We start from the raw sequence: 27,049 nt of genomic DNA, 5'->3' as shown, positions 1-27,049 counted from the left end.
TATTTCATGTGGTTATAAGCAAATATAATGTTCCAGATAACGCTAGTTAATAAATACATTAAGAAAAAGCACCTTAAAATTGTACTTTCTGTTAGTATTCCATTTTGGACTTAAACTTTTTAACATGTTCTAGCAGCCCTATATAAAAGCGTGACACTCGAAAGGCCATATCTCTGGAATGAAACGTCCGATTAAAATTATTTAAACGCCAAAATGTTTCTTTCATCAATTCCCAGCCAACAAGTAAAGTCTGAATCAATTTAAAAGTACTTAGTGGACATGCCTACCAATAGGGCGAAGTTTGAATTTAGCCCCTAGATGACTTCGGTTGACCTCGATTTAATGTGGTACATATATTCCCCTCATCAATGATTCCAGAATTCTAAGGATTTTAAGCGGATGCAAATTAGACAATGTTCCACTACTTGGATTTTCAGGGACATTAGATATGTTTTTGTGTGAGCTTTTGGGAGATGGACGCATGTGAAATGGATTTTCTAGTGGGACTTTCATTTTTGATGTGTTATGCTCACATATCTTTCTCTCGCTTTTTTAAACACTGCAGGAAATCCACTTCAATTCCTACCATACAATTCCAACTCAAATCACCATCAACGAGCATTTCCGAGCACCTACATCAGCACCTTCGGAGTAAGTACATAGTGACGTAACTTTGATAAGAAATTGAGGTGTAAAGCTTAGACTTTCAAAGTAAGGGTCGTTTTGGTGAAAGAAAGGAGCAGCGTGACACACAAAGACCTCGTTACAGTCGGTTCCGATCAGGGTAATAAGCCCGATTGTTGGTTACACTTGCCTGTCCTGTAAACATAACCCGAACAGCTATCTACGGCGATCCCTTTCAACATATCACTTATTTAGCTCCTAGATATGCTTGACATAAAAAATATAAATGTGTTTGGGCTCTTGGGTGAGATATGGACTTTTGGACCTAATTCGTGTTCTAAATTGTTTCAAACCCTTTGTGGTTTAGTACGGTCTTTTGGGTGACAGAAGCAATGAGAGATAAGGTGTCTCTGGGTTATAATCATTTGTTTATAAAATGAAACACGTCCTTCGAGTCACAGCGATGCTGATAGGGGTATTTCGTGATTCTAGCATCCTGTTTATATGGTTCAATATATAGGCCTACTATCCACGCAAAAAGCTAGTTGATTCAGACTTTGAACTCCAAGCTAAAACGCATCATTGCACGTATTACTTGCCCCCCATAGGCCACTGTACGTGTTGTAATTTTTCTGTTGACAAAAATAGACCTCTGTGGGTGAGATGGGGCTGTTGAACTAGAAGTGCACCTTTAAAGGCCCAACATCTGCGTCACCACCAATATTGAAGTGTTCCCCGGGGTGTAAACCTTTAAAAGTTCTATAAGCTGTACCAAAATAATTGGCATCTATTAGTTTTTATTTATAATGGATGAATCTGACACTTCAAAATTCAACATAGCATCCAATTAATAATGTGTAGATTACCGAAATTGTATAACAAGTCATAAACTATACATTCTGAACATTTTGAGAGTATGCATTCGGAAGAGGCAGGCTTTTCAATAAACATCAAAATTGATGGGTACCAATCAATTTGACATAGCCTGTAGAAATGCTTTCTTAATTATTAGTTCAAAGTTCAAATGTGACCCGTTCACACAAACCCCAGAACATCTTTTGAGATACAGACACAAAATGTACAATTTCTGAATACCCGTTTAATTTCTCAAAACACAGGACATACATTTTGAAGAGAAGCAGCTAGGATTACTAAGTCAATAATAATGGCCTGTTTTCTTTTGTTAATCCCCATTCAGTGCTGTGCTGTGCATTTCTCAGAATTGGATGACACCAAAAAAGTACTTGACGTATTGTTATTAAAATAACGAAATATATTATAATGCACCAATGGGCCAGGTAAATGGGAAAAACATTTTAAAATTTATTTTTTCATATTATTTTATTTTTTCATAGCGACGAAAACCAAATGAAAGAGGATGACGATGACCAACAAGGTAAGATCTGTGTAACAAGAGCAACACTAAACTGAACTAATATCGCTAAGTGAAGCTAATAGCTTTTGCTGTCTGTTTATTGTATTACTTGAACAAAGGGAAAACTTATATTACTTGAACAAAGGGATAAATAAAAAGTCATGTGTAAGCGCCCTACTTAAGAAAGTGGTAGGAGAGGGAACGTGAGGGGGAGGGAGAGAGAGGAAAAAAGAATAGAGAAAGGAAAGAAAGGAATTTGTAATGATGATTCACTACAACACAAGGCAGCCTTTATACATTTATACGTAATTAAAACGCCCAGAGAGAAGGACAGCGAGAGATAGAATGAGAAAGACAGAGAAGAACAGAGAAAGGAAACAGAGAAAGGAAAATAAAGGAACACGGAACAATAATAATATAAACTAATCACATTATAGCACAAGGCAGTCATTCGATGATGTCAAAATCTTTATGCGTTATGTAATTAATACGTCCAGTTAGGTTTACACCTGCCTAACAAAAGTCACCCAACTTTGGAAATTGGACGTTCATTTTACAATCTTGTGAATATTGATTGGCAACATTTTCCAATGTGTCAGCGCTTAAATCGGACATAATAGCTGAATACAAACTTCAGTTCGCTGGATGTTATCATGGTTTGCATCTGTTTTTTGTATAATATTCTATTAGGAACAAAGTATGTTTTCATGGTCACACACATTATTTTATTTGTTTCTGTATACGGTTTCATTGCATTTGCTCGCAATTGTAAAAAGGTCATAGACTCGCAAGTTTTAAGCCAAAACAATGTATTTTACATTATTGCAATTTGCAAACCTTGTATATTTGTATGAAACCTACTTTATTAAATTTGTTTCAATTTACCCAGTATTTCCAGAAATGAGTGTTGCTTCAGAAAGTGAGATAATATTTCTGTATAGTCAAGAGAAATACACACCTGAATGTCGAGAGAAGAATCTAACATCGGATACATTGCACATCAAATCGGTAAGAACGAATAGTGATATGACTTTCAAAGTCTGGCTTTTTTACTCTATACTAGAAGGACTGTTTAACCAAACAAGGAAACATTTCAAATAAAACACCAGACTTACCAGGGTTTGTAGATGTTTGCCACTTTAGCTTGTTTTTGCTGGAAAATGGCAAAGACTAAAAACCTGTAATGTTTCGCAAATTATTAAGTAAGAAAAATAATATTTTTGCCTTTAATATTTTCCAAAAGATTTTCTTGAGGCAGTAAGGTAAGAACCTTTAATTATAAACATGTAACAAAATGTTAAACATTGAAATGAAAGGCATGGATTTTCATTGCTCAGTACAGTGCACGTAGCTGAAATGTATACATTATTCTAAGTGTTTTTGTTTCAAGGGCTTGAAGTGACATAAAATATGTTGAATTGTTCATTAAAGGTTGCGCTTAACTGTATATGAACTTTCTGTTTAATGTTTCACTAACTATACAGTAAGCCAAGGTACCAGTATATCCTAAATAACGACAAATATGTCAAAATTAAAACAAGCAGCCAATACCTGTACTCTTTAGCTCTGATTTAAGACCTTATTTGTTAAAATTGGTTGAGAATTAAAGAAACAGTAATCTGAAACCTAAGAAAGAAACGAAATCAAAAGTTGCGCTTTTGAGTTCTAATCAATGAAAGCACGACGCCTGTTTTAACGTGTTAATCAAGGGAAGCACGGCGGTAGTTCTCTTGTTCGAGAACGCGTTGTGTACAAATCAATAGGGCAACTATGGAGCAAACTGCAACTTTTGAATTGGCATCTCCGTTGGGTTTTTGGATTGTCGTGTCTTTATTTCTTGAACAATTTCAACAAATGAGGTCATAAATTCGAGCTAAAAGATGCAGCTATTGGCTGCTGGTTCCAATTATGACATGTCTTTGTTTAGGATATACAGGGGGTGAACATAACTGGTACCTTAATTCTTTGGCTTACTGTATATGAATTTCTTCTAGTTTTGCCAGATTTGCCCCACCTGTACCCTCTTGGCCCGACGGCGGCCCTTACCTCCGGTGAGGTGGTAGGCCAATTGTGCTTCCTTGTTAAAATTAGTGCAAATGATGGCCCATAAGTAGCCCTAGTCTTTTGGCGGTAAATTTGGGTGTTTTAGCGTGCCAAATATGATATGGTTACACCCCCGCACATCGGTAGACGAGGGGTAAGTTCTAATTTGACCATAATATTATGACGAATATCGGTCTAAAACGAGCTCCACAAATGATTAGATGCCATCAAAACAACAACCACACACACTAAGAGACAATGTCAATCGTTTTCAAACTGATTTTGTACATAATAATCAAGTAATTATGATGATCCTATTTGTTAATTAGGTTGGAACCAACATGAACGGTTTCAACGAAACAATGATGTGGAACTTCATCAATGGCAACCTTTCATGCATCAAAGAAAAAGAAGCGAAAGGTACCTATATTTTCTATTCTGGTAGCAGATTTAAGGGACACAGTGAACGAACGTGAACGTGATACTAGTATCCACCACCGCTGGGGTGATTCAGCTCACTCCACACCAACCGTCTGCCAATGCTAACATCTCGAACCTATTTTAATTGGCTAAATTATTTCCTACAAGTCATCAAGTACGACTTGTAACAAGGTTGTCAATATGTTATATAATCATATAAATTATATATTATTTACATCAAGTGAAACAAAATATTTTTCCCGAGTTGTAAGGAAAAGGTCATAACAGAAAACCTGCTCTGATTTTGATTAAAATGGAATGAAGGGGAAATGAAACGGAACAAGTAACTGTATACCGTATATTTTTTTGTTTTTACAGAGTCATTGACAGATTTGCACTGCTTTCAAGATTTAGTGGGAGTGCTTCGTGAAGTACCAGAAAGTCATATTCAAAATATTATTAATATTTATCTTTCTACAAACGGTACAAAGTAAGTAAACAGTATGATTTCTGTGAACAAATGTACTCATTTCTCAATTATCTTGAAAATACGACGAGTAACTATTTGTTTGCATGGCATCTGAAAAGACTGCTTTAAAATCGCTGAAATTGACCAAGTAATATAGCCAAAAAAGTACTTTTTAGGGTATGATGCTTCAAAATGGTATATTTTCTCTCATTATATGACATTTTGTTGTAATAGTACCAAAATTCATACACACGGCTTTGGTTTTTAGTAAATATTCGCACTACCATATTGTAACTTTCAGCTTCGAGGGCTCACTGCCATTTTAAGGTGTTTACGGTTCAGTATGTTGAAACAAGGAAAGTCTCAGGTCAACCTATGTTGAGATTTTGATCCTTTGGCATCTAGATCATATAGTTTCATCTGATATTAGTGGCATTTAACTGTAAGAGTTCTGAATATGAGAAATCCCCCCCCCCCCCGAAATTAGTCATTTTCCCATTAAAACCCGTGTAATACATAATTAGTGGTATTGAACCTATAATAGGAACATTTTGTCATCCTTTTCAGACTATATCGTCACAGTATGGACAAAATCATAATATTGGACGCGCTGTTAGCTACAAGATTAGTGTTCGTTCAGGACATCATTACCAACACCGTGTTCCTATCACCTGCTCCTGACAAATACTTAGTGGAACGATTCTTGATGCTGTCAATATCGAACAATGAAACGATATCAAAAGTAAGTTTAAGGATTCATTTGATTCCAGCGCTAGAAGAAGCAGTGCTTTCTTATTATCCTTTATTATCCTTTAGTGAAGAAATAATTGAAAGGAGGAAATTCAATTTAAAGGGAAAAGTCGTCCTAGCCAGAGTGTATGCGGTTGTAACATATCCTGGAAATGTACGCTCGTATATATACCATGTTTACCATAAACGGTTACCGCTCAATTTAAAATTAAAACGTAAAAGAATTCAGGTACTAGTTATGTTTATCCCTGTATATCCTAAACAAAGACAAATGTGTCAAAAATAGCAGCCAGTACCTGTGCCATGTAGCTCTGATCATGGAAGTAAGAGACATGGAAGCTGGTCGATCCAACACCTATTGAATTCTTTACGTAACATTCTATAGAGGGTACGTATCAAGCTTTTGTGATAACAATGTAGTCAGCGTGTCTTTGATGTGGATCAGACTTGCCGCCTTTATTGCCAGTTCGTTTATTTACAGGTTTATTATTTTGAGCAAAAAACGTGTTTTTCTTGATTATGTTTCAAGTATGTTGTTTTTATTCGGAAAAAAGTGACAGGGATGTTAGATTTGTAATCCATAATTACAGAAATCCATTCAAAATGTCGATTTCTACCCTATACTTACAGATTTTCTTAAACTTCAAAATATTGGAAATCATGCATTTACGTCTAAACCGCTAATTAGCGGTAATAATTGATATGCGCACTTGGCACATGCTTTACATTATAAAATGAATCCCGCATCTATTTGTGTGCCCGGGGCTGCCCGAAATTGCTGTTGACCAGAATGTTCCAGAGTCGGGTATTATCCCCGGTATTATCTTTACATTTTGCGTAAAATAAATTGTATTTCATTTCATTTTCTGTTTTAAAACTGCTATCTGAAAGTCTAGCATATATATACATTTAATCGGTAGGTTTTCACATAATTACATACTTTTAATAAAATTGTATAAATTAAACTGATAGCATTCTGACCATTACGTAGGGATTTTATAAAATCTGTTTGTGTTCATAAAACTAGTCATGCACTGCGGTAATATAACACAGCCCATTGTCAGGACTTAGTACACGACCTCGTACTGCTATTGATTTTTAAGCGGGAACTTTGATTTTAGACATGGTACACGTTGACCATGCGATGACTCAATTGTTCCACTTTCAACTGTACTGCTTTTGTTCAGTATCGCGGCAAGTATGATACTCACTTTGATGTAGTATTTGACCAGCTTCCATGTGTATTACTTCCATGCTCTGATTTAAGACCTTATTTGTTGAAATTGGTTGAGAATTAAAGAAACGGCGGTCTAAAACCTAAGGAAGGAACGAAATCAAAAGTTGCACTTTTATGTTCTAATCCATGGAAAGCACGTCGCTAGTTTTAATGTGTTAATCAATGGAAAACACATCACTTGTTCTCTTATTCGACAACGCTTTGTGTACAAATCAATAGGGCATGCAATGGAGCAAACTGCAAATTTTGATATTGCACCTTACTTGGGTTTTGGATCATCGTGTCTTTATTTGTTGAACGAGTTCAACGAATGAGGACTTAAATCCGAGCTCAAAGTTTCTAATGGTTCTAATTATGCCATATATGTGTTTTTTAGGATATATAGGGGTAAAATATACCTTAATTGTTTTGCCCTTGTCCCTTACCATTTAAATATTCAAACATTGAATTGTTCATTTATCATGATTTTATTGCAGCTGTTTGTGAAAACGTTGCAGAAATTTGTCAACCAACCAAGCATGTTTCCAGGTAAAGAAATTACTTATCTAAGTTCTAAATGCATTTCATTAGAGTCCATTCATTTTAATGGGACCATTTGATTGTATCAAAACGTTATATATATATTAACACTTCTACGTGTTAACGTCAAATGGCCAATAAGTACATGTGGGTATGGGGTGTGACCGGCGCGGCGGTCCCTAGTTATCAGAAAACCACAAAACTACACAACGTAAGTACCGTCCTTACAAACTTTGTAGTGGCACATTGGCGTAGCGGTACGGGCTCTGCCTTGCGAGTTCGAGCCCCGGCGGTGCCATTGTGTTGTGCTCTAGGGTATGGCGCTTTACCTTACTTACCACTCTCTACCCAGGGGTGAAATGGGGAGCTGTTGTAAATATTGTCCATTGAGCGCCGCCCAAAGGTATGAACATGCCTTGGGCATTGAATTGCAGCCGACGTATTCTAACGACAGCGGAATAAATGTAAAGCGCTTTGGTACATGTGTACATGTGGAAGGCGCTGTATAAATACCAACATTTATTTACTTACCGCAAGATTGCGTTAAAATTAGCAAATATTGGATACTTATGCAACCCTTACAAACATTTTTAGCCGCTCTAGATGATCAGACTCTGCATCGAACTGCAGTTATGGCTTTAGGAGGAATAGCTTCACACTTCACGAAGCTTGGGAAATTCACAGAAGCAACTGATTTAGTAACCGGGATTGAAAACAAACTAGGCATACATGGTAAGTCCTTGACAAAACTGAAATGATACAAGATAATTTAGAATCGCAGATAAATTGAACATTGGGTGGTTGGAACGTACATGGCGTCCCTGGAAGATCTGTGTCGTCGAAAACTTAATTGTTTGGGTATTTTAACACCACAACCAAACATAACTAAATAACTGACATGGTTGAGGAAAAAAATCAGTTATCACATACTTATTATTGACAATTGACAGCACCGTTCTTGAAATTTTCATTGATTCAAATATCAATCAATTATCTGTATTGGATTGCTTATCACTGCGCATCATCAGCGCATGAGGACTCTATTGTCATTGTTAGATATTTGACTCCGTGGAACGGACTGAAAATGAGATAGTTTCGTAAATTTCTTTTATTTCACAAATGGAGCGGTCAATTGTCAAAATTAAAAAAATATGTGATAGCTGATTCCTCGAACACATCCGTTATTTAGTTATGTTTAGTTTATGCTTTAAAATACCCTCAAAAAATCAGTTCACGACGATAAAGTTCTTTCAGCGACACCCTGTATAAGAACTAATTTTAATTAGTTCTTAAAAGTGTTTAAAATGCTTTTCAAAGTATCAATTTTCAACCAATACTTCCTAAAACTGCGTGTCTCTAATAAATAAATCTTAAAACGCATGTTTTGATGTTCTTAACTCTCTGATTTTAGATCCATGGGACTATAATAAGGTTCTTTCTACCATGTCCTCCGACGACCAGGAACATCATAACTTGAATACTGCTGCAATGGTAGAAGCATTAGGAAATGCTGGTTTAGACCAATCCTTTGAGCATATAGTGAGCTATACCAACTCTACGGATACACCACACATTCTGAGACGATCGGGCTTACATTCCTTACGAAATTATGGAAGTCAAAAGGTACACTTATCAGTGTGATTCGACTTTATTTATAATTACGCACGTGACAATACCCAGCTGCCATAAACAGCCTGTAGACAGGAAGCCTGGAAGTGGTCGTCCTGTACATTTGAATGCAAGTGCGGTAAACAGCACCAGACTGTGCAGCAAACTTGTATAAATTTTGTTCAACTTTGTGATATTATTGTAAACATTTCCGTCGATATTAATATTTTTTTCCGTCTGCAAATACTTTCAAAATGTTGTTTTTGATAACATATTACAAATTTGAAATCCCCCATATGTAATATTTTTGATATTCAATTAATACTGGAATTTGGTGATATTTATCTAAAGAGCTCCTATCCTTTTCTGTATAGTGTTCAATGGCATGAGGATTTGGTCACGCTTGCTGGTTTTGGTATGTCGTGGCCATTGGTCACGTGCGTATTTATAAATACGTATTTATAAATATAGCCGAAGGTAGCTGTTTATAACATATTACTATGAATAACAAATCTAGGTATGCGTAGCTTTGTACAACAAAATGTGAGCTAACATACTTTCCATCATACCCAGATGGTTAATGTATAACAGTATATTTTTTACTTTATGCTGTCATTTAAGGTGGCGCATATGCTATTGGATGCTTCTCAAAACGATGTTAGTAAACAAGTCCGCAACTTTGCCGCCACACTTTATCAGGAACATCCGTATGGAGAGAGCGTGAATAAATCAGAAAGTGAGAGGTATGTTTTGCAGGTGTAAAAAAGCATCTTCGCCGATTTTTCTTTATTTGAAGATACAAAACACGTATCAAATAAACCTAAGTAATCGGCTATATATTAGTTTGATTTAGGTATTTAATTTAGTTTTCGTAATTTGTAGTTGACGATGGACATGATTTCAATCACATTTCAACATCAGGTTGATGATGATCGACGAGCTGATACGCCAAAGTGGAATCGACGTCGATTCAACGTTGACTTGTCAAACTTACGCCCATCGGGACACACCTTTGTTTTTTCGATATAATCTCTAATTTTTGCTATGAGACTTTCACTCAGATTGTAATATTTTCTTGTCCGTCTTCCCATGTTTCTTTGGTTATATGGTGATGTCGATACCATTCTTTTATTTTAGCAATCGTTCTGAAACTGAGAAAAGGTTACGTCGTGACCTGGGAGACCTGACCAGTGGTTTAATCCCGGAAGGCGGATGGGAATTCAGCCTCCCAATTGAACCTGTTCATGTGACGAAAAGGACTGGAAATAGATTTGCGGGAGGATATTATGGTTATGATCTCATAAACAGTCTGACACTAAAAGTTGGTAAGAATAACAAATAATAATTGCAATAATCCCTAACTTATAGCTCTGTTTTTGAAACGATTTTGTCTAGCATGGTATTAAGGGTATACGATGTATTGTTGGTCGAAGCAGCAGGAAAAAAGTAGTTCACAGCATCTTGCGAATGGTAGTGAGGTTGAGCAAAAATTGCATTGCTCAATTCGAGCGTGTAGAAGAATTCAAATATCACAAATATATTTTTGTAGGTCCTGTGGTTCTTGAGTTATGTTGTAAAGAGTGCTGAAACAACAACACTTTTGTAAAATGTACATAACTCATTAACAACAATAAATTAAGCAAGCAAGTTTTCAAAGTATATGATTTGTAGAATGAACTTTTGAAAAACACCAAAGTGTTATTTTTCAATAATATATTGATTCAGATAATGAAAATCGATTTTTTTGGCTGCTTCGACCAACAATACCCCGTATACCCTTAAACTGGTGGTTCTGTATGTGATGAGACCTAAAATATTCTTTATGGAAATCGCACATTATTGCTGTATGGTTGTACATCGGGCCTAGCGCTCTCCAAAGCATACACCATCTCTGTGCTAATCCAGCTCTCGCCTTTCCTTTTAGTGAGGCCAAGGACGCCCTCTGCTGTTACTTAATAGAATTTGTTGCGTCAAGTGGCTACAGCAACAGTCCTCTACAAATGCGCACCAGCCTGTGCACCACAATGCGCACCAGCTTGTGCCTGCTATCAAAGTCAGCTTGTCCATGCCCTGTCATGCTCTCGTACATCTACTGGCAGGACATTCATTCACACTGCAGTTAACGTTTCACACCGTCGACGTCCTATACGATAAATATAAATTTAATACTCCGTTGGTGAGCGACGGGCGAGTGGTAGTGAGCGACAGGCGAGTGGTATTTCACTGAACGCAAGAAAAGGAGTTCTATCTGATTGGCTAGCAATCGATCGCTTAGGTCGCTCAGTAGTCAACTACAAACTCATGCATTCAATTCGATTGAAATCGATTATTCTATTATTGACGAAGATAAAGAGCGTGATAGTGTGTCAATAATGTACATTGTATTGCACCTGGTTTTACCAGCATTCCTTTATAAAATAATTTTCTCAAAGAGTTAAATATTATCAACATTTTTACAGCGGATTTCAAATGTTTTACATCAAAATTGCAGTTAAACATATCCACAGCAAAATACCGGTCCTCACTAATTAGTACATTTAATTTCCAGTTAGTACATTTAAACGAAACCTGTGATTTACGTGACAACAAATAAAATTTTCTTACAATAGAAATATCATATGGGATACTGATATGGTAGGCCGCAACCGCCACAACGTGGAGCTGCTACGCGTAGCTGACTTTTTGTTCCGTGGAGCCAAATTGACCAATCATGTTAGAGTTTTTCATTACTCGGAGGTAAAACTGACCAATCAAGTACGACTTACTCATTACGTGAAGCGAATTTAGTCATTAAGAATTTGCCAGACGAGCTTCACGTAGTTGCAAGATATCCTCGGTCACGATAGTTATGATTCAAAAAGTAATTTATGAAAAGTACGAACCGACTTATTATTAAGATGGACATGCACTCACAAGAAACTCATACAGTATTGTACACAACTATATAGCTAGGCAGAGTGGTGGTAAACCATGCACACAATTCTGCGATCTGCAGTGTATCGCCGGGAGCTGATTTGTACATCTTGCGCGGCGTGGCCTGCGGAATTCGACCTTCAGCAAACCAGTTCGGATTTACTTTATGCTAGTAGTAGGCCATACATACTGTAGTTACGGTACTGCCCGTTTTCCTATACACAATACTCAGTGCGCTCACCATTGACGCGTGACCTAGTGTATGTTAGAAGTATTATGCCATTGCCTATATGACGTCACTGTGTAAAAAATAACCAGTCAATATTTAAAGTATTCTCTGAAATTCTAGAAAATATAGTTTTGTAACATTTCCTAAATTTTTAGCTAATTTAGGTGTTTGGAAATATTGGTACTTTTGTGTTTTAGGAAGGATATGTAAACGACAGATAACACAAAAAAATATGAACAAATTATTTCTAAACCGTGTTAAGTCTGCAAACCATTATGCTTCTCATTTTCAAGAACGCTGGTTAACAATAAGCAGACTATTGTCTCATTTCGTAAACAAAAGCCCAGACAGTATTGTTACCTTGCGTTCGCTTTATCATTCACCCAACTGAAACTATAATACCAGCTCATTGTTCATTGCACAGGTAAAACAGACACAAGTGCAGTGTGTATTAAACCAGAGAAGATCTGATGTAACATAGTTGAGCTGTTTTCATTGAGTGTTATCTTGGTTTAATAGCTTTTAATGGGGTTTAAGTCGTTCAAAGGTCGTGGTGAATTCTACTGTAGACATGACTGCATCATGATTATTTTAAAGTCAACAACATTCAACAATATGATCACCGTGATAGTATGACAGTATCAGTACCGTGGGTGTCAGTGATCCTGGCCTGACACAGTAGACAAACAAACAAACACGCCACACACATGGCACATGCATGCAAGGTAACATTGACTATACACTAATCAAACAATGGTATTGATCCTGTACAACTGTTGGTGGTTTATTTACATTCGATTCATTTAAAATCCACATAGTAAAGATTAATTTTGGCAAGAGTTTTCTCTCTCTGGAACGATGATGCATCAACTGGCTCCGCGTAATGAAAAGATCTAACATGATTGGTCAATTTAGCTCCGCGAAGCGAAAAGTAAGCTACGCGTAGCAGCTCCACGTTGTGGCGGTTACGGCCAGCCATATACTGATCATGCGAAAATCGTAAAACATAGAATAGAAACAGTGTGGCCGGCTCTCAAAATCTCAAATTGTATGCATAGCCTGAGTCGCACGGCCTATCTCGAACAAAATCACCATGCGTAGTTGTTGAAAAACGTGAGGATTTATCGTACTACCACGGCAATTTTTAACACGAAGATATAGGGATGATGACGGTGTGCGTTTTAAATAGCCTATCAGATGGAGTTATAGGGACATATCTGACAATGGCGCACAATCCTTCAAGAGCAAAGTGCATATATCATCTTAGTTCAGGTGTCTGATGCTTTATTGTACCCCTTCACTGTTATTGTTCCTAAGCTGCTGTGAAGCACTGATTGGCCCATGTGGTTGTCTTTTATAATGCCTAGGTGCCTATATAAGTTTTTGACCTGTGTCATTCCTCATGGGCTATTAACATTGAATATTGAAAGAAAAACGGGTGTAATTAAAAAAACCCCACCAATATGAAACAAAAACTGACATGTTAAACAATAACCAGTTATTAAAACTTATTTGTTTTCATCATGGTTTCCTCACTTTCCAACAGGGCTGCTAAATGCAATCATGGAAATTGAAGCAAATAATCGGGCATTTGCCGGATTTCATGTCTTTGAACATGGTGTCAAACTTCTTACAGCAGACCAGTGTTTTAATGGAGCTATTGAGATACGAATTAATCCATTTAAGGTACATATTTATTGTAGTACCATTTTGTTCACTTGATCTGTGAGTCATCTTTACCTAAATAACTGTTTAAAATGTTTCATAGAATTTCACCAGCATTCTAATATACTTACTTTAACTGTAGGCGTAACCCAAACCTCTTATCCTCTTATCCGAGCCATAACCTATGGACAAACATAATATCAAACCATTATCCTTAGTGAAAAAGAGCCACACCCCGCACTATATCAGATCAAAATTGAAATGTTCGCATCTGAGGAAAGCTCAATATTTTTTTTTTCATTCGCAGGGGGGGGGGAGCTGTACAATATAGCAACTATCCACCTTCGTTTCAGTGGAGTATAGAGCCGTGAGGAAAGGGGCGGGGCACGTTCCGGACAAAATTGTGTGTAGGGATGTGTGGGGGAAGGGGTTTTTTGTTTGTTTTATTTCTTCTTTAACCTGGGACACTCAATCAGTTGAAAACACAATTAATCATCTGTTCTTCCTTGAGGCCCAGGGAAGAACAGGTGGGGTTGGTCAAGAAGGACATTCTGCTCCAATAGTATTTAAAAAAGATCATAATGACTTTATAAACACATGGTAAAAAGTAATTACCCCCTTTATTACTAGACAAAACCTTAAAATCTATGCATCAAATTCAAAAACTGAAATAGTCTGGGTAGTTCCCAATTTGTAGCCATGGTGACTCCTTGAATGAAAAAGATGCACTTTTAAAAGTAGCACTAAAAAGCTGCCCAAGTCAGTGTACCATTACATTCTTTACATGACTTGTCAAAAGCAAAAACTTTAAAATAGGTATATTTTTCATTCAAATGGTAACCACGACACAAATTTTTGGTTATTAATGAGGCATCAAAATATGCCAAACAGAAGTGGGTTTCCTTTTTTTTTCATTTTAAAGTTTGATGCATAGATTTTGAGTTATCTGAGTTAACACAACATCTATGCAATAAAGGGTGGTAATTACTTTCTGGTATGTGTTTAGTTATATGTTTATATAGATGAGAATGTAGCTAATTCATTCTGTACAATTATAAAATAGGAAGTGAAGTGCGCCATCGTTCAGCAATTCCTAACAGCATTTGATAGGCTTATCAAGCATTATATCAATGTACTTAATGAACGAATCGAAGACTTTTTCGACTGGATTCTTGACGTTGTAAATAGTGTACTGGATGATTTTTTGGAGTCATTGGAATTAATTCGTCAAACAATCCATGTAAGTAAACAATGAAAAATCCAAATAAGATTTCAATTTTTCTTAACTTATATGTTATTTATATGTGTAACATAGATTAAGATTGCAAATGGTTATGGTTTACCAGTCCAAAAGTTATGTTAAGAAACGATTATGGAATTTTGTTACAGATAATAAAAGTTGGTATTTCTAGTACCATACTACCGACAGAATCTTTATCCCGCAGTTCACGTTTGGAATAGCCCAGATGGAGAAGTCGGAGACCTATCTGACAACGGCGCACCATTCTTCAAGAGCAGAGTGCATAAGCATCTTATTTCATGTCTCTAATGCATTACAGTACCCCTTCACTCTGGGTGTTCCTAAGCTACTGTGAACCACTGATTGGAACATTTGTGTTTCTTTTATAGTACTTAGGTGCCTATATACGTTTTGACCTGTGTCACTCCTCATGGGCTATTGTTCACTCTAGAATTAAAAAAAACCCACTTTAGTGTACAAGATCTCCAGCGCTCCCGTTAGAAGGTGGTGTGTATCGGGGAGGGGGAGGAGTAGCTGAGGGACAAACATAAGATGGTACTGCTTCACAAATGATATGAAACTGAAATTTCAGATGATATTTAAATTTAATTTGTGTGTGTGTGATTTATGTAACCCAGCTCAATTCACTTTTAATGTCCACAATATGAACTTTTAAATCCATTAGGATGCCATTGATATCTTGAAAAGTGCACAAGAACGTCTTTCACGCCTGAATCCAAATTTTCTAAAATTCGATGCACTAAGCAGCGTCCTGAGAGTTATGCAGAAAGCTCACGATTTGCTACTCGACTTAAAAGACCTGCATTATGTAAGTATCATAGTGACACACATATATATAATATCCTAGCAAACACAAAAACGTTTTAAAAACGTTTTAAATAAGTTATATTTTGGCTTTTGGTTTAGGTAAAAACGTTTTAATAACATTAAAATGTCGGGTTATATAAAGGTCATGATAACGTTTTAAAACGTTTTGTATGAAAAACACACTACAACAATATTTTTAAATGTTTTCAAAAAATGTTATTATAAACTATTTTTGCAAACATTTTTGCCAAATATTGTGTCAATACTTAAATAACATTATGTTAAAATATTTGAACCCAGCAAACACAGAAATGTTCTTAAAATGTTTTTTTCAAAACCTTTTAATAACATTTAAATGTCGGGTTATATAAAGGTCATGAAAACGTTTTTAAAACGTTATTGAAAATATTTTGGGCAAACATTTTTCGCAAAATATTTTTCAACCCCAAAATAACATTTTGTTTAGAATGTTTTGTATCAAGTTTTCAAGAATGTTTTTGGAATGTTATTAAAACGTTTTTATACCCTTTATATAACCCGACATTTAAACGTTTTCTGTAAAACATTTTTGTTTGCTGAGCAGTAGATTATCAAAAAATGTTTTTTAAGGTTATGAAAACGTTTTATACTCTTAGTATACCCTTTATATAACCCGACATTTAAACGTTTTCTGACAACCTTTTATAACCTTTTGCGAATGATGTCGAAAACGTCTTGTGTTTGCTGGGATATGACAGCAGTGTGTTGGTGTACAATAGCTGACGTTCAACAACTCTTCCTATAAAGCAATTGAACAAGACAATATACCTATAACTTTGCCTGTGAATTCAGTACGCTCGCTCAAGGAAGGAAGGGCCACAAATGCAAACTAAAATCTATCATCCTCACTTGCGCAAATAGATTCATCAGGATTGTCCATTGAAATTTATTTGAATTGTTCTAAAACAAATCCAGTAAAATAGGTGATGTTGACATACCTCTCAATGACGTTTCGTGCTGTGTCACAGCACTTTATTTTTTTATATTTTTTTTATTTTATTCATCTGGCAATTAACAACAAAATTGAGACAAAACAACAAATTGGGTCTACTGAGCTGCCGGGGAACACTGAAAGCACAAAAGAGCACTGTCACCATAAGGCGCAGCGCTCCCAACTCAGCAGACCACACACATACAAATCATATTGGAAAAAAAATACAAAAGGCATCAATACAAATTAATCATCATGCTCCATATAGTGAGATTTGAGTTGAGATTTAAAAGTAGACTTGCTACAGGTGAGATACGAGTCTCTGATATCGGATGGAATTGAAGACCATAACACTGGGAAATTAACTAAAAGACAGTTTTTGTAAGCATCTGTTTTAGGAGTGATTGATTGTTTAAAAATTAAAGCTTCATGTCTCGTATTAACACACCACCTGGAAAAAAGAAAGGGATTGGAATTAGTAAGACAAGAACAAGCGAATGAAACAGACAAATAAGTCCTTCTAGTTTTCAAAGTTGTGAGATTTAGAGTTCTGAGTCTGTCCTCGTATGATTGATCCCCCCTACGTTGACAAAGAATTGACCTAGTAGCACGATGCTGTATTTGTTCCAATTTATCAATATTACATTTCTTGTAAACATTCCAAACAGGCGAGCAGTAATCTAGTATTGGCAAAATGAGCGACTGGTACAGTTTGAGTAGAACATAGGAGTTCTTACTTCCCGCGACAATTCTGGTAAAACCAAGTAATTTATTGCACTTTTTTTTTTGTTGTTGACGTGACAATTCCACGAAAGATCACTGGAGACTGTTACACCTAGGAGACGAAGGTTATCAGTAGTAGCAAGACTAGTGTTATTGACGTGGTAGACAGGAACAGGTTTGTTTTTGCGCCTGCTTATGCACATGACTTGGCATTTAGATGGGTTTAATTGAAGAGCGTTATTGTTTGACCACCAGTTTAATTTGTCCAGATCAGATTGCAATATAGTAATATCCGTGTCATCTTTAATGATCCGTGTCATCAGCATAAGCGTACATGGGAGACTGAAGATGAAGATGAAGATCGTTAACGTATATATTAAACAAAAGTGGGCCCAAAACAGATCCCTGAGGGACCCCAGATAATACATTGGTCCACTCAGAACTAGCACCGCGAAACATGACACGTTGTCGACGGCAAGTAAGGAATGATGTTATCCATTGCAATAAAGGTCCGCGAATGCCGTAGGTCTTATGAAGCTTTTAATGAGCACATGGTGTGAAATAGAATCAAATGCGCGGCTGTAATCCACGGATATAAGATCGATACGCGCAGTTGGATTAGTCCGACGATCAAGGGCACCAAGCCATTCTGTGGTGGCTTCACAAAGGGCCGTGGTGCATGATTTGCCAGGAGAAACCCCATGCTGATTTTCAAACATGAGACCATTTGTGAGCAGGTGACTTCTCAGCTCATCGCAAACGAGAGCCTCAAGCATTTTACCAACCACGGACGTTAAGGCAATAGGTCTATAGTTAGACAAAGTAGAACGATTCCCCTTCTTGTACACAGGGACTACATGGGCTATTTTCCAACCCATGGGCAATTTGCCTAATGCAGCAGACATACTAAATATACGCGCAAGAACTGGGGCTATGCTATGAGCACACATCTTTAACATACGGCCCGAGATGTTATCAGGCCCGACGGCTTTATCAGCAGCCAATTTTTTAATTCTGTTTAGAACCATTTCAGAATTAAACCTGATGTTGGAAAAGGGTTCAACTATGAGTTCTGGAGATGTAATTTCCACAGTATCATCAGTATGTGTGAAGAAACTAGCAAAAAGATCATTGAATCTCTGAGCGATTAAGTCTGGAGCAGTACATGGTAGGTTATCAATATTAAAAGAGATATTTTCAGGTTGAGAGCGAGATGACTTAACAAAACTCCAAAATCTTTTCATATTGTCATTTTTGTTGACCATGTTGAGCCAGTGATCTTGATACGATCTTTTGAGAGCGTATTTTACCTGGTTTCGGAGAGATTTATATTTGTTCCACAGTAGATTGCTGTCAGACTTTTTAGCTTTGTTGAAAGCCGTGTGTTTCTTAGAGATTAACTTTTTAATGTCAGGTGTAACCCAAGGTTTGGCTCTAGAACGCCTAACTGTACTAGGTATAGCTCTATTGACACAAAGAAAAAAGGTTTCAACAAAACCATCCCAAGTATTATCAATATCATTGTCAATGATGATATTGTCCCAGTTGGTTTCCAGAATATTGATAAACCTTGCGGTAAGGGGCGACAAGTTTCTTGGTATTGATTTTAATATTGAATGTCACCATGTAATGATCAGATGTGGCCAACTTTTCAGAGGCGGCAACATCTGCTATATGATCAGGGTTGGTGTTGAAAACAAGGTCCAGGATTGAATCTGGATTATTTCGGGTGATTTCGTTTACATGTTGGTGTAATCCAAAAGAGTCAGCAATATCAGATAGGCGAGTAACATATATACTATTGTGGTTTGATTGAGATTGGTCGACATTGAAATCTCCCATAAGGAGTGTGCCAGCATAGCGTTCAGGGTGTAAGCTGTACAGGGTTTCTTCAAGGCAGTCTAGTGATTCCATGTCATTCCTACGAGGACGATAGAACACTCCACATAGCCATCTTTGCTTACCAATAACAACTGAGGCCCAAACGGATTGAGAATCTGTTTTTGGAAAGTTATGATTTGGAACAACATGAATTGGCTGGAGTTCTGGGGCAAAAGCCAGTAAGACACCACCACCATGTGTGTTCCGATCATTTCTTAATATGGTAAAATCTTGCAGGATGCAACTACTGGGGACGTGATCTGCCAGCCAGGTTTCAGCCACGCCTATAATTTTGAAGTTGAAATTATAAACATGAGCTTGAAAGTCCAAGAGTTTGTTTTTGAGGCTACGAGTATTAAGAAACAAGCATGACATCCCATTCTGAGCACGTAAGGAGCCTGAACTTGATTCACTGGTACTGAGATTAGATAAAGATAGGTTTCCATTCTGAGATGAACTATTTGGTGACGTAGGTCCCGGGTTCAATTCAATGTCATTTGACAGAGCAATGTTATTGACATCGGGTTGAAAATAACAGAAATGGTTGACATATAGTAGGACAGGAGCAAGAAATTTCCGAGTTGGTGTTGAAGTAGGTCTACAAATTCTACGGAGATTTAAACTACAATCTTGGTTGGATGGAAGCCATACAAGTAGAACAAAGAGCGACGCTAATACGATACAGTGACGGGTGTTGGCCATAACTCTCCCCATGATGTAACAAGGCCTATGAGCAGCTACGAAAATTAAAAACGACCCTACCTCATAAAACCGACGAAAACGTGCTTTATTATAAGAAGAGCTGCTTCCTGGTTTCCCAAGTTATTTAGGATTGGTAATTGAGTAATTGAGCGAATTCCCTGGAATAATATAGACTGGTATAGACGGATAATAAAATATAAAACGATCTCACCTGTACAATCTGATGATATACGTGCTTTGTAATGGTGACCTTGTAGATCCGTGTGTATGTCGATACACGTAGTTGTACTACTGGTCCATAGCATGCCATGCAACCACTATAGACTGCACTATTACGTTCAGCATCAGTCAGTGGTTTTCAGTCAAATTTCTCGAAATTGGATGCAAAACATACTCCAAAAGCAATATTAATATGATCCAGGTATCACAGTGTTCATCTGGTTTGAAGGATGCATGAAACAGATGATTTAATACCAACAAAAACGGTGACTTCTTTACGGACGATACAACCGTGTCCTTTTCATAATGACGCCATTAAAAATTTTTCAAAACTTTCTCAAATTGAATGACCAGCTTTGACCTTAGACGTCTGTTGCTTCCTGTTGGTAGCTGACGTAGGTGGCGCTATTAGTAGCTGATCATAGATGTGCGGAAGGAAGTAGTTTCCCAACAATCCCTGTTGATCGGTGTTAGCCTGCCCCAAGATAAAAGACTTTGAATCAGAAATTGATTCCTTTATATACCTTCTTTTTCTGTTAGTTTCAATGTCTTTTATCTGTGGCTACGTCCCAACCGATCATCGTGATTGATCAGTTACTACAGCGCCACCTACGTCAGCTACCAACAGGAAGCAGCCGACGTCAACGGTCAAAGCTGGTCATTCACTTGAGAAAGTGCTGTGACACAGCACGAAACGTCATTGAGAGGTATGTCAACATCACCTATTTTACTGGATTTGTTTTAGAACAATTCAAATAAATATCATCCTCACTGTCAGGCTGTCACCAAATTGGGTTCTTTATAACATTAAGTGCAATATTGATCGGTATCAGTAGTTTGGCGGGTTTCTCAACATCACATTTTTTGAGTTATTGAATTCTACAAAGAGTTTGACTCACCAGACATGATTAGGAATCTAGTCGTGATGACCGACTTCTCAAAAGCATTTGACTTGATAGATCATAGTACAATGATTACGAAATTTAAATTATTAAGTTATTTACCCAAATTTGCAGTAAGATGAATAAAGTTTGATATAATATGATACGATGATATTGTAGTTCATAATTGAAAATTAACGAAATTAATTACGTTTATACCTTGTAGAAAGCAAGTGAAGCAGTGGATGTAATTTTGCCGGCGGCATTTGAACAGCTCACTAAGGCGATTGAATTTTTTGGTAATAACATCAATCTTGCAAACATCGTCACTGCGCCACACGTAGCCATTGAAAACACGTACAAGGCACTAATTGAGTAAGTCTGGTAATTTGTTTTAACGTTTTGGATATTATATTGAATGAAATAAAAATCATGACACCAGTGATGATTCTTTATCTAATTTCGTGTTATTTTTGTTTGTTTTAAACAGTACGGATACCGCTACAAATGCCATACTGAATGTACGCCAAACTTTGGAGGAGACAGGGGTATTAGGTGACGGTAAGTTAGAGAACTTACTTATCGACTTGTTGCTAATGGATGGGACATTTATTCCTGACGGGAATAATCAAGCATTTCAAGCTGATGATAATACCGTTATTCAGTAATGAAAGCGTAAAATCACCCACTTAGCGAATAAGTCACACAAAATGATCATTGTAACATCTTAGACAAATCATATACTTGAAAATATCAGAGACAAGTAGAACAACTAGTTTATCCTATATTCGTTCAGAAGAAGGCTTTTTAAGTCAAACATTTCGAAAAACATTGTAGTAGTGAGAAATCACACACAAAAAATGTGTGTCATCTTCTCTTGTGTTAAAAATGTTATGTTTTCTTTTAGAACTTAATCCGACATGGACAAGGTTACCAGATACAATAGGGGAACTGCTAGGTGATCTGGAAGGATTTAAAGTAGAATTCTTTAAATCAATTGACAGTGCAATGAGCGGAAACAGTGAAATGAATTCGAAGCAATCACAGGTAAGAACTTGGAAGCTGTCTTATAAATGTGACGTGATATATCCAAAAGAGATACTTTTGGGCAGGTTATCAATTTCGAGTGTTTCACATGTCTTAAATATAGAGATATGTTGCTCCACAACGCCGTTTTCTCTAATTAAATCGGACATTCCTAAGCGAAGATATTGTTATGGTATTGTAAAATTGGAAATTAATATATCGGCCTTTAAAAATATTATTGACAATGTTGAGAGTAGGAATGACCTTGAAAAATCTCTGAAAAAATACAAGATGCCAGTTATATTCCGGTCTGAAACTAGCAGGCAATATTTTAAACATTATTAACATCACAAATTTGCAACAAACCCAAATTGTGAAAAAATCACCCCGGACAGATTTTTGGCTATTTCTCCATTTACGATCCTGCCCAAAAGTGTCTCCTTTCGATATACCACGTCACAAATGTTTGTCTATTGTGCGCTTTAAAACAAAATAATCGTTTTAATGGTATTTAGCGAATGACTGGAAAAGACCAGATTTGTATGTACTCCATAGTCACTGACACTGCTCGAAGGAGAAGAAGCAAATTGAGCTGCAAATCAATTTGTGACATCTGCACTCTTAAAACAGCGTGGTCAAATTGATGCTATGCACCTTAAGAATCGTGATCAAATTTTGAGGTCTTAAATCCGATCTAAAAGATGCAGCTTTTGGCTGCTTGTTCTAAGTATGACATATCTGCCTTTTAAGGATATACATGGGTGAAAATAATTAATTCTTTTCGGGTCATTTTTCGGTGACCGTCAACAAAACAAAGAAAACTAGAGCTAGACTCACTGCATTTTACCATTGAAAAATTAATTGGTTGGGTTTATGTTTGTTTTGTTTTATTTATTGTTGTTATTGGCCGGTATATTATTTTATTACTTACGTGTAGTTCGTTGCCTCAACTATTTTTATTATGTATTATATCCTTTAGAATGTTCATGAACGTTTGCGCAGTGATGTACTAGAGGTTCTGGATGACCTGGTCGGATCTTTAACTCAAATGCGTTATGTAACAAGTCCGCTACAGACAGTAGCAAAGCGATTCTCAGACTCAACTAAAGTATTGAAGAGGCTATTCATGAATTTACGAAACAGGTAAATGGGAATTAGCCCTACTAGTAAAGGGCCTTTTGACTGTGGTGATCCAAAACCCATGCTATATCATAAAACCCATATCCAGAGAACTGCTAAACCCCGTGACTGCTATTCCCCGGGTGGAGCGGTTAGTGGGTTTTAGTGGTTCTCGGATATAGTGTTTAAAAGGCCCTATAGTAGGGCCAATGGGAATCGCATTAGGCACCACATCGAATTTGGTCCTATAGAAATATTGGTGCCCGGTTAGGTACCGATGACTCTTAACACCACACCCTGGAGATGTAATAAATTATATCAAGCATAAAAATTAACAGTTTCATAGCGTTATTGTTTTTCATTTAAATAAAAAACGAATGCATTGTACAAATGTTCAGGGTACGATAAAAAGAGCCATCGGTTCCTATTCGGGCACCGATAGCGCTATAGGACCAAAAAGGATGTTGTGACTTATCTCATAATGGATTTTGGACATTTACTATATTATAATGCGTTTCAATATTCATTTTGTTTTTCAAATTAATTATAATGGTACCATAAAGTAAACACAAGTACTTGTTTCTTCAGAAGAGAAGTTCCTTTCACGGCATGTTGATTTTATGTAGTGTGTCCTCTAACTTTATACTATCTAGTTACTTGGATACCAAACAGCAAATTGTTACACTACTCGGACCAAATGTGCACCATGATTTTCCAAGTGCAATTCGTTTGGCTGGAAGTGGCTGTAACTCAAATGGGTTTTATCCAACTACAGCGGATAGTTTTTATAGCGATCAAGGAGTTGACTTAGTTACCGAGCCTTCCCAAAAGGTATTTATTTTCTCTACCCCCTCCTCATTCTCCTTATTCACCTCCTTCTCCTCCTCCTCCTCCTCCTCCTCCTCCTCCTCCTCCTCCTCCTCCTCCACTTCCTTCACTTCCTCTAACCTCTGAACCGTCAGAAATCCAACATACGTTATGTGAACATGTTATGTAAAAGAAGTGTTTAGGAACTCTGTACATGTTATGTTATCCAAAAATGCATCAAAACATATACTGTGCCAAAAAAGTATCCTTACACTTGGAAGAAAAATCCTAATCTCATCCGGCACATTATGACACCCCAAGGAACAAAAGAAAATTAAAACAAAAGAACTGACAAATAAGATGAAAGTTATTAAAAGTACAGAGAAGTAAAAAAACTGCAATGAAAACTGCTTCAAATAAAGCTTCATTGATGAAACAGTGTTGTCTCTTTGTTGCGCTGGTTGGAATCTCTTTGCGCATTGTATAGGCCAGTTTGTCACTTTTAAAACGGGACCTTCCTCTATTCAATTGCTTGTACCTTACTTCTTGATGTCGCATTGGATTCAATGTGGTGTCATAATGTGCAGGATTAGATTCATGGAACATGGTTTAGTTTTGGAATTGTGATTAATTTTCTAAGGATACTCTTTTGGCACAGTATATTACGAAGTCATTAAGTTAAATAATTGAGAATACATAGTCGAGAAGTACTAATCAATTCCCGAAAGAAAATATTTACCCCGGATTTTTACAGGTCACAAACTTGTTTTTTAGCGTTACAGCTGCCACATTATTCGTCTAACTATACTGTTTTATACACTGATTTGTGTTTGTTTTTTGTTTCTTAGATTGTGGCTCCATTTTCTGGCGCTGTTTCAAGATCCAGTGATACTAGTATCCGCCTTGTTCCAAAGGATGGGGGTTTCATAAATACAGTCATTTATATAGATAACCTGATACCAGCTGAGATAATTCCATTGGACGATTTCATTTTTGTAAGTCGATCGTGTATGCTATTAGGCTACATCATAAGGAATTTCAACCACCTTCGTTATACATATGCAACATATTCATAAAATTACCAATTATAAACTGATCCCTGTGCCTCAAAAACCATGGCTTTACATATGCTATAAAATGACCAGCTCGCAATAAGCTGGACTCATAACATCATGGTTGGTATAAAAATGACATACACACAGCTGGACGCAGTACTTACGCGAACTGTGTTTTATGTATTGCCCCCGGTCCCCGCACTCCGTGCATCCGCGGGTATTCATGCTTGTCGGTGAACTTTAAAAACACCCCCCTTTGCATCTCATTTCGCGAAGTTTTTAACACCCCCTTTTTTTTAGCGATTTCGCGAATTATTTGCCCTTCGGTAATACCCCTATTTTCGCTAAAACGCGAACGATATTTCTAATATACCCTTTTCTGGCAGAAACACGTAGGCTGCTCGATGAAAATACCCTTTTTTTCAATTTCGCGAACATGCGGTTTGAAAAAACACCCCTTATTTTGTGTGTTTCGCGAATCGCGTTTCTTCATCTGAAAACACCCCTTATTTCGGGAAATTTTCGACGAGCATGAATACCCGCGGATGCACGGAGTGCGGGGACCGGGGTATTGCCTGACGCGGCCTTGAGTGAACTTACGCGCAGAAAACCGGCTATTACGAGCTGATCATAATTATGTTACTGGACACTACGAATGAGCCGTAAAGTAGGTAAATTGTATTCTGATTTACAGTGTAAAATATGCGTGAAGGTTGTATTCATAGGTACCTCAATTTGGTGCGACAAGCATTGTTTAAGCCAATCAATAATCCTATTGCTGAAGAGGATAACGTCAAGCCCCAGAATACTATATGTTGCCTTCTTGTAGCTCCCAAAGACAAGACTGCCAAGCTGGACAAATCGGGGGGCCATCTATGATATGGCGTCAAGTAGAAGGTTGGTTCAGGAGAGAGGTCCGGGAAGCGATCCAAATAAGGAGAACTGGCAGCGACCTCAACAGAGACCTGGGCGCCATGGTCTTCCAGTTGTTTACAACAAGATTTTGTCACTTGACCAAAACCAGTCAATTTCTGGTAATCAAGTGCCAAGTCAAGTGGAATAATCTCTTTAGTGGCCAAAGAAGACCTGTAGATGCAGGTCGCAAGCTATCACAGCTCTGCAAATAGCAAGGCTTGTGACTGTTGTTTTAAATGTACTACTATACAATAAAATACTTGTTTTGTTTTTCGTATTGTGAATGTTGTTTTAGGTGGTTGCGGGAACAATCTTGGGAGCATCAGGAAATAATGGACCATGCGGAAGTAGACACATACACTTTGTTGTTAAATCTGAAATTGATCCAAAACCGTTTGATACACGTGACAAACGATCTGTCAATGAAGGAGAAGGTTTGATGGAGCCCACGCCGTACCTCAATGACAGAGTGCTTGAAATCGGAGCCTACAAACGAGGATGTGATGATATTACAATCAAATTAGTAGTAAGTTCCATTATTGAAGTTATTAATTCAGTGGTTGCACCAGGACTTTTATACTAAAGTGAAATGGTAATGTGGGCTGGAATAGGAAACTTTACCTAAAGTTGTGTATTGTTTGCTCGAAATGGTGAGATTTTTGATGATTATTTGTTCTGACTATTAGGCCTATAGACATAGACAACACTGGAAATTCTAGTCACTTGCTGGCTATTGTTATACAAGGCACACTCAGTAATTTAACTAGACAATGGGATTGATCGAATTAACACATTTTTCAGTTACAACTTTTTACTTTGAAATTAATTTTC

General features: G+C 37.0%; 1 protein-coding gene across 3 annotated transcripts in view; it reads left to right on the top strand.

The window, feature by feature from the left end:
• Positions 1-27,049, top strand: part of LOC140155376 (uncharacterized) — a 105,663-nt gene that overhangs the window by 12,024 nt on the left and 66,590 nt on the right. For all 3 annotated transcript variants that reach the window (XM_072178201.1, XM_072178200.1, XM_072178199.1), the window contains exons 8-28: positions 566-651; positions 1,980-2,020; positions 2,889-3,007; positions 4,372-4,462; positions 4,841-4,952; positions 5,499-5,673; positions 7,395-7,446; positions 8,032-8,169; positions 8,849-9,060; positions 9,667-9,788; positions 10,183-10,370; positions 13,734-13,873; positions 14,916-15,092; positions 15,778-15,921; positions 21,523-21,671; positions 21,787-21,857; positions 22,204-22,343; positions 23,302-23,465; positions 24,095-24,272; positions 25,097-25,243; positions 26,514-26,744. In XM_072178201.1, coding sequence (XP_072034302.1) covers positions 566-651; positions 1,980-2,020; positions 2,889-3,007; positions 4,372-4,462; positions 4,841-4,952; positions 5,499-5,673; positions 7,395-7,446; positions 8,032-8,169; positions 8,849-9,060; positions 9,667-9,788; positions 10,183-10,370; positions 13,734-13,873; positions 14,916-15,092; positions 15,778-15,921; positions 21,523-21,671; positions 21,787-21,857; positions 22,204-22,343; positions 23,302-23,465; positions 24,095-24,272; positions 25,097-25,243; positions 26,514-26,744 — 2,877 coding nt within the window. The remainder of the gene's footprint in view (positions 1-565; positions 652-1,979; positions 2,021-2,888; positions 3,008-4,371; positions 4,463-4,840; positions 4,953-5,498; positions 5,674-7,394; positions 7,447-8,031; positions 8,170-8,848; positions 9,061-9,666; positions 9,789-10,182; positions 10,371-13,733; positions 13,874-14,915; positions 15,093-15,777; positions 15,922-21,522; positions 21,672-21,786; positions 21,858-22,203; positions 22,344-23,301; positions 23,466-24,094; positions 24,273-25,096; positions 25,244-26,513; positions 26,745-27,049) is intronic.

The sequence above is a fragment of the Amphiura filiformis genome, chromosome 6 (assembly GCF_039555335.1).
Source record: "Amphiura filiformis chromosome 6, Afil_fr2py, whole genome shotgun sequence".
Lineage (NCBI taxonomy): Eukaryota > Metazoa > Echinodermata > Ophiuroidea > Amphilepidida > Amphiuridae > Amphiura > Amphiura filiformis.
The sequence above is the reverse complement of the archived record's forward strand: the minus strand, read 5'-3'. Positions and strand labels throughout refer to the sequence as shown.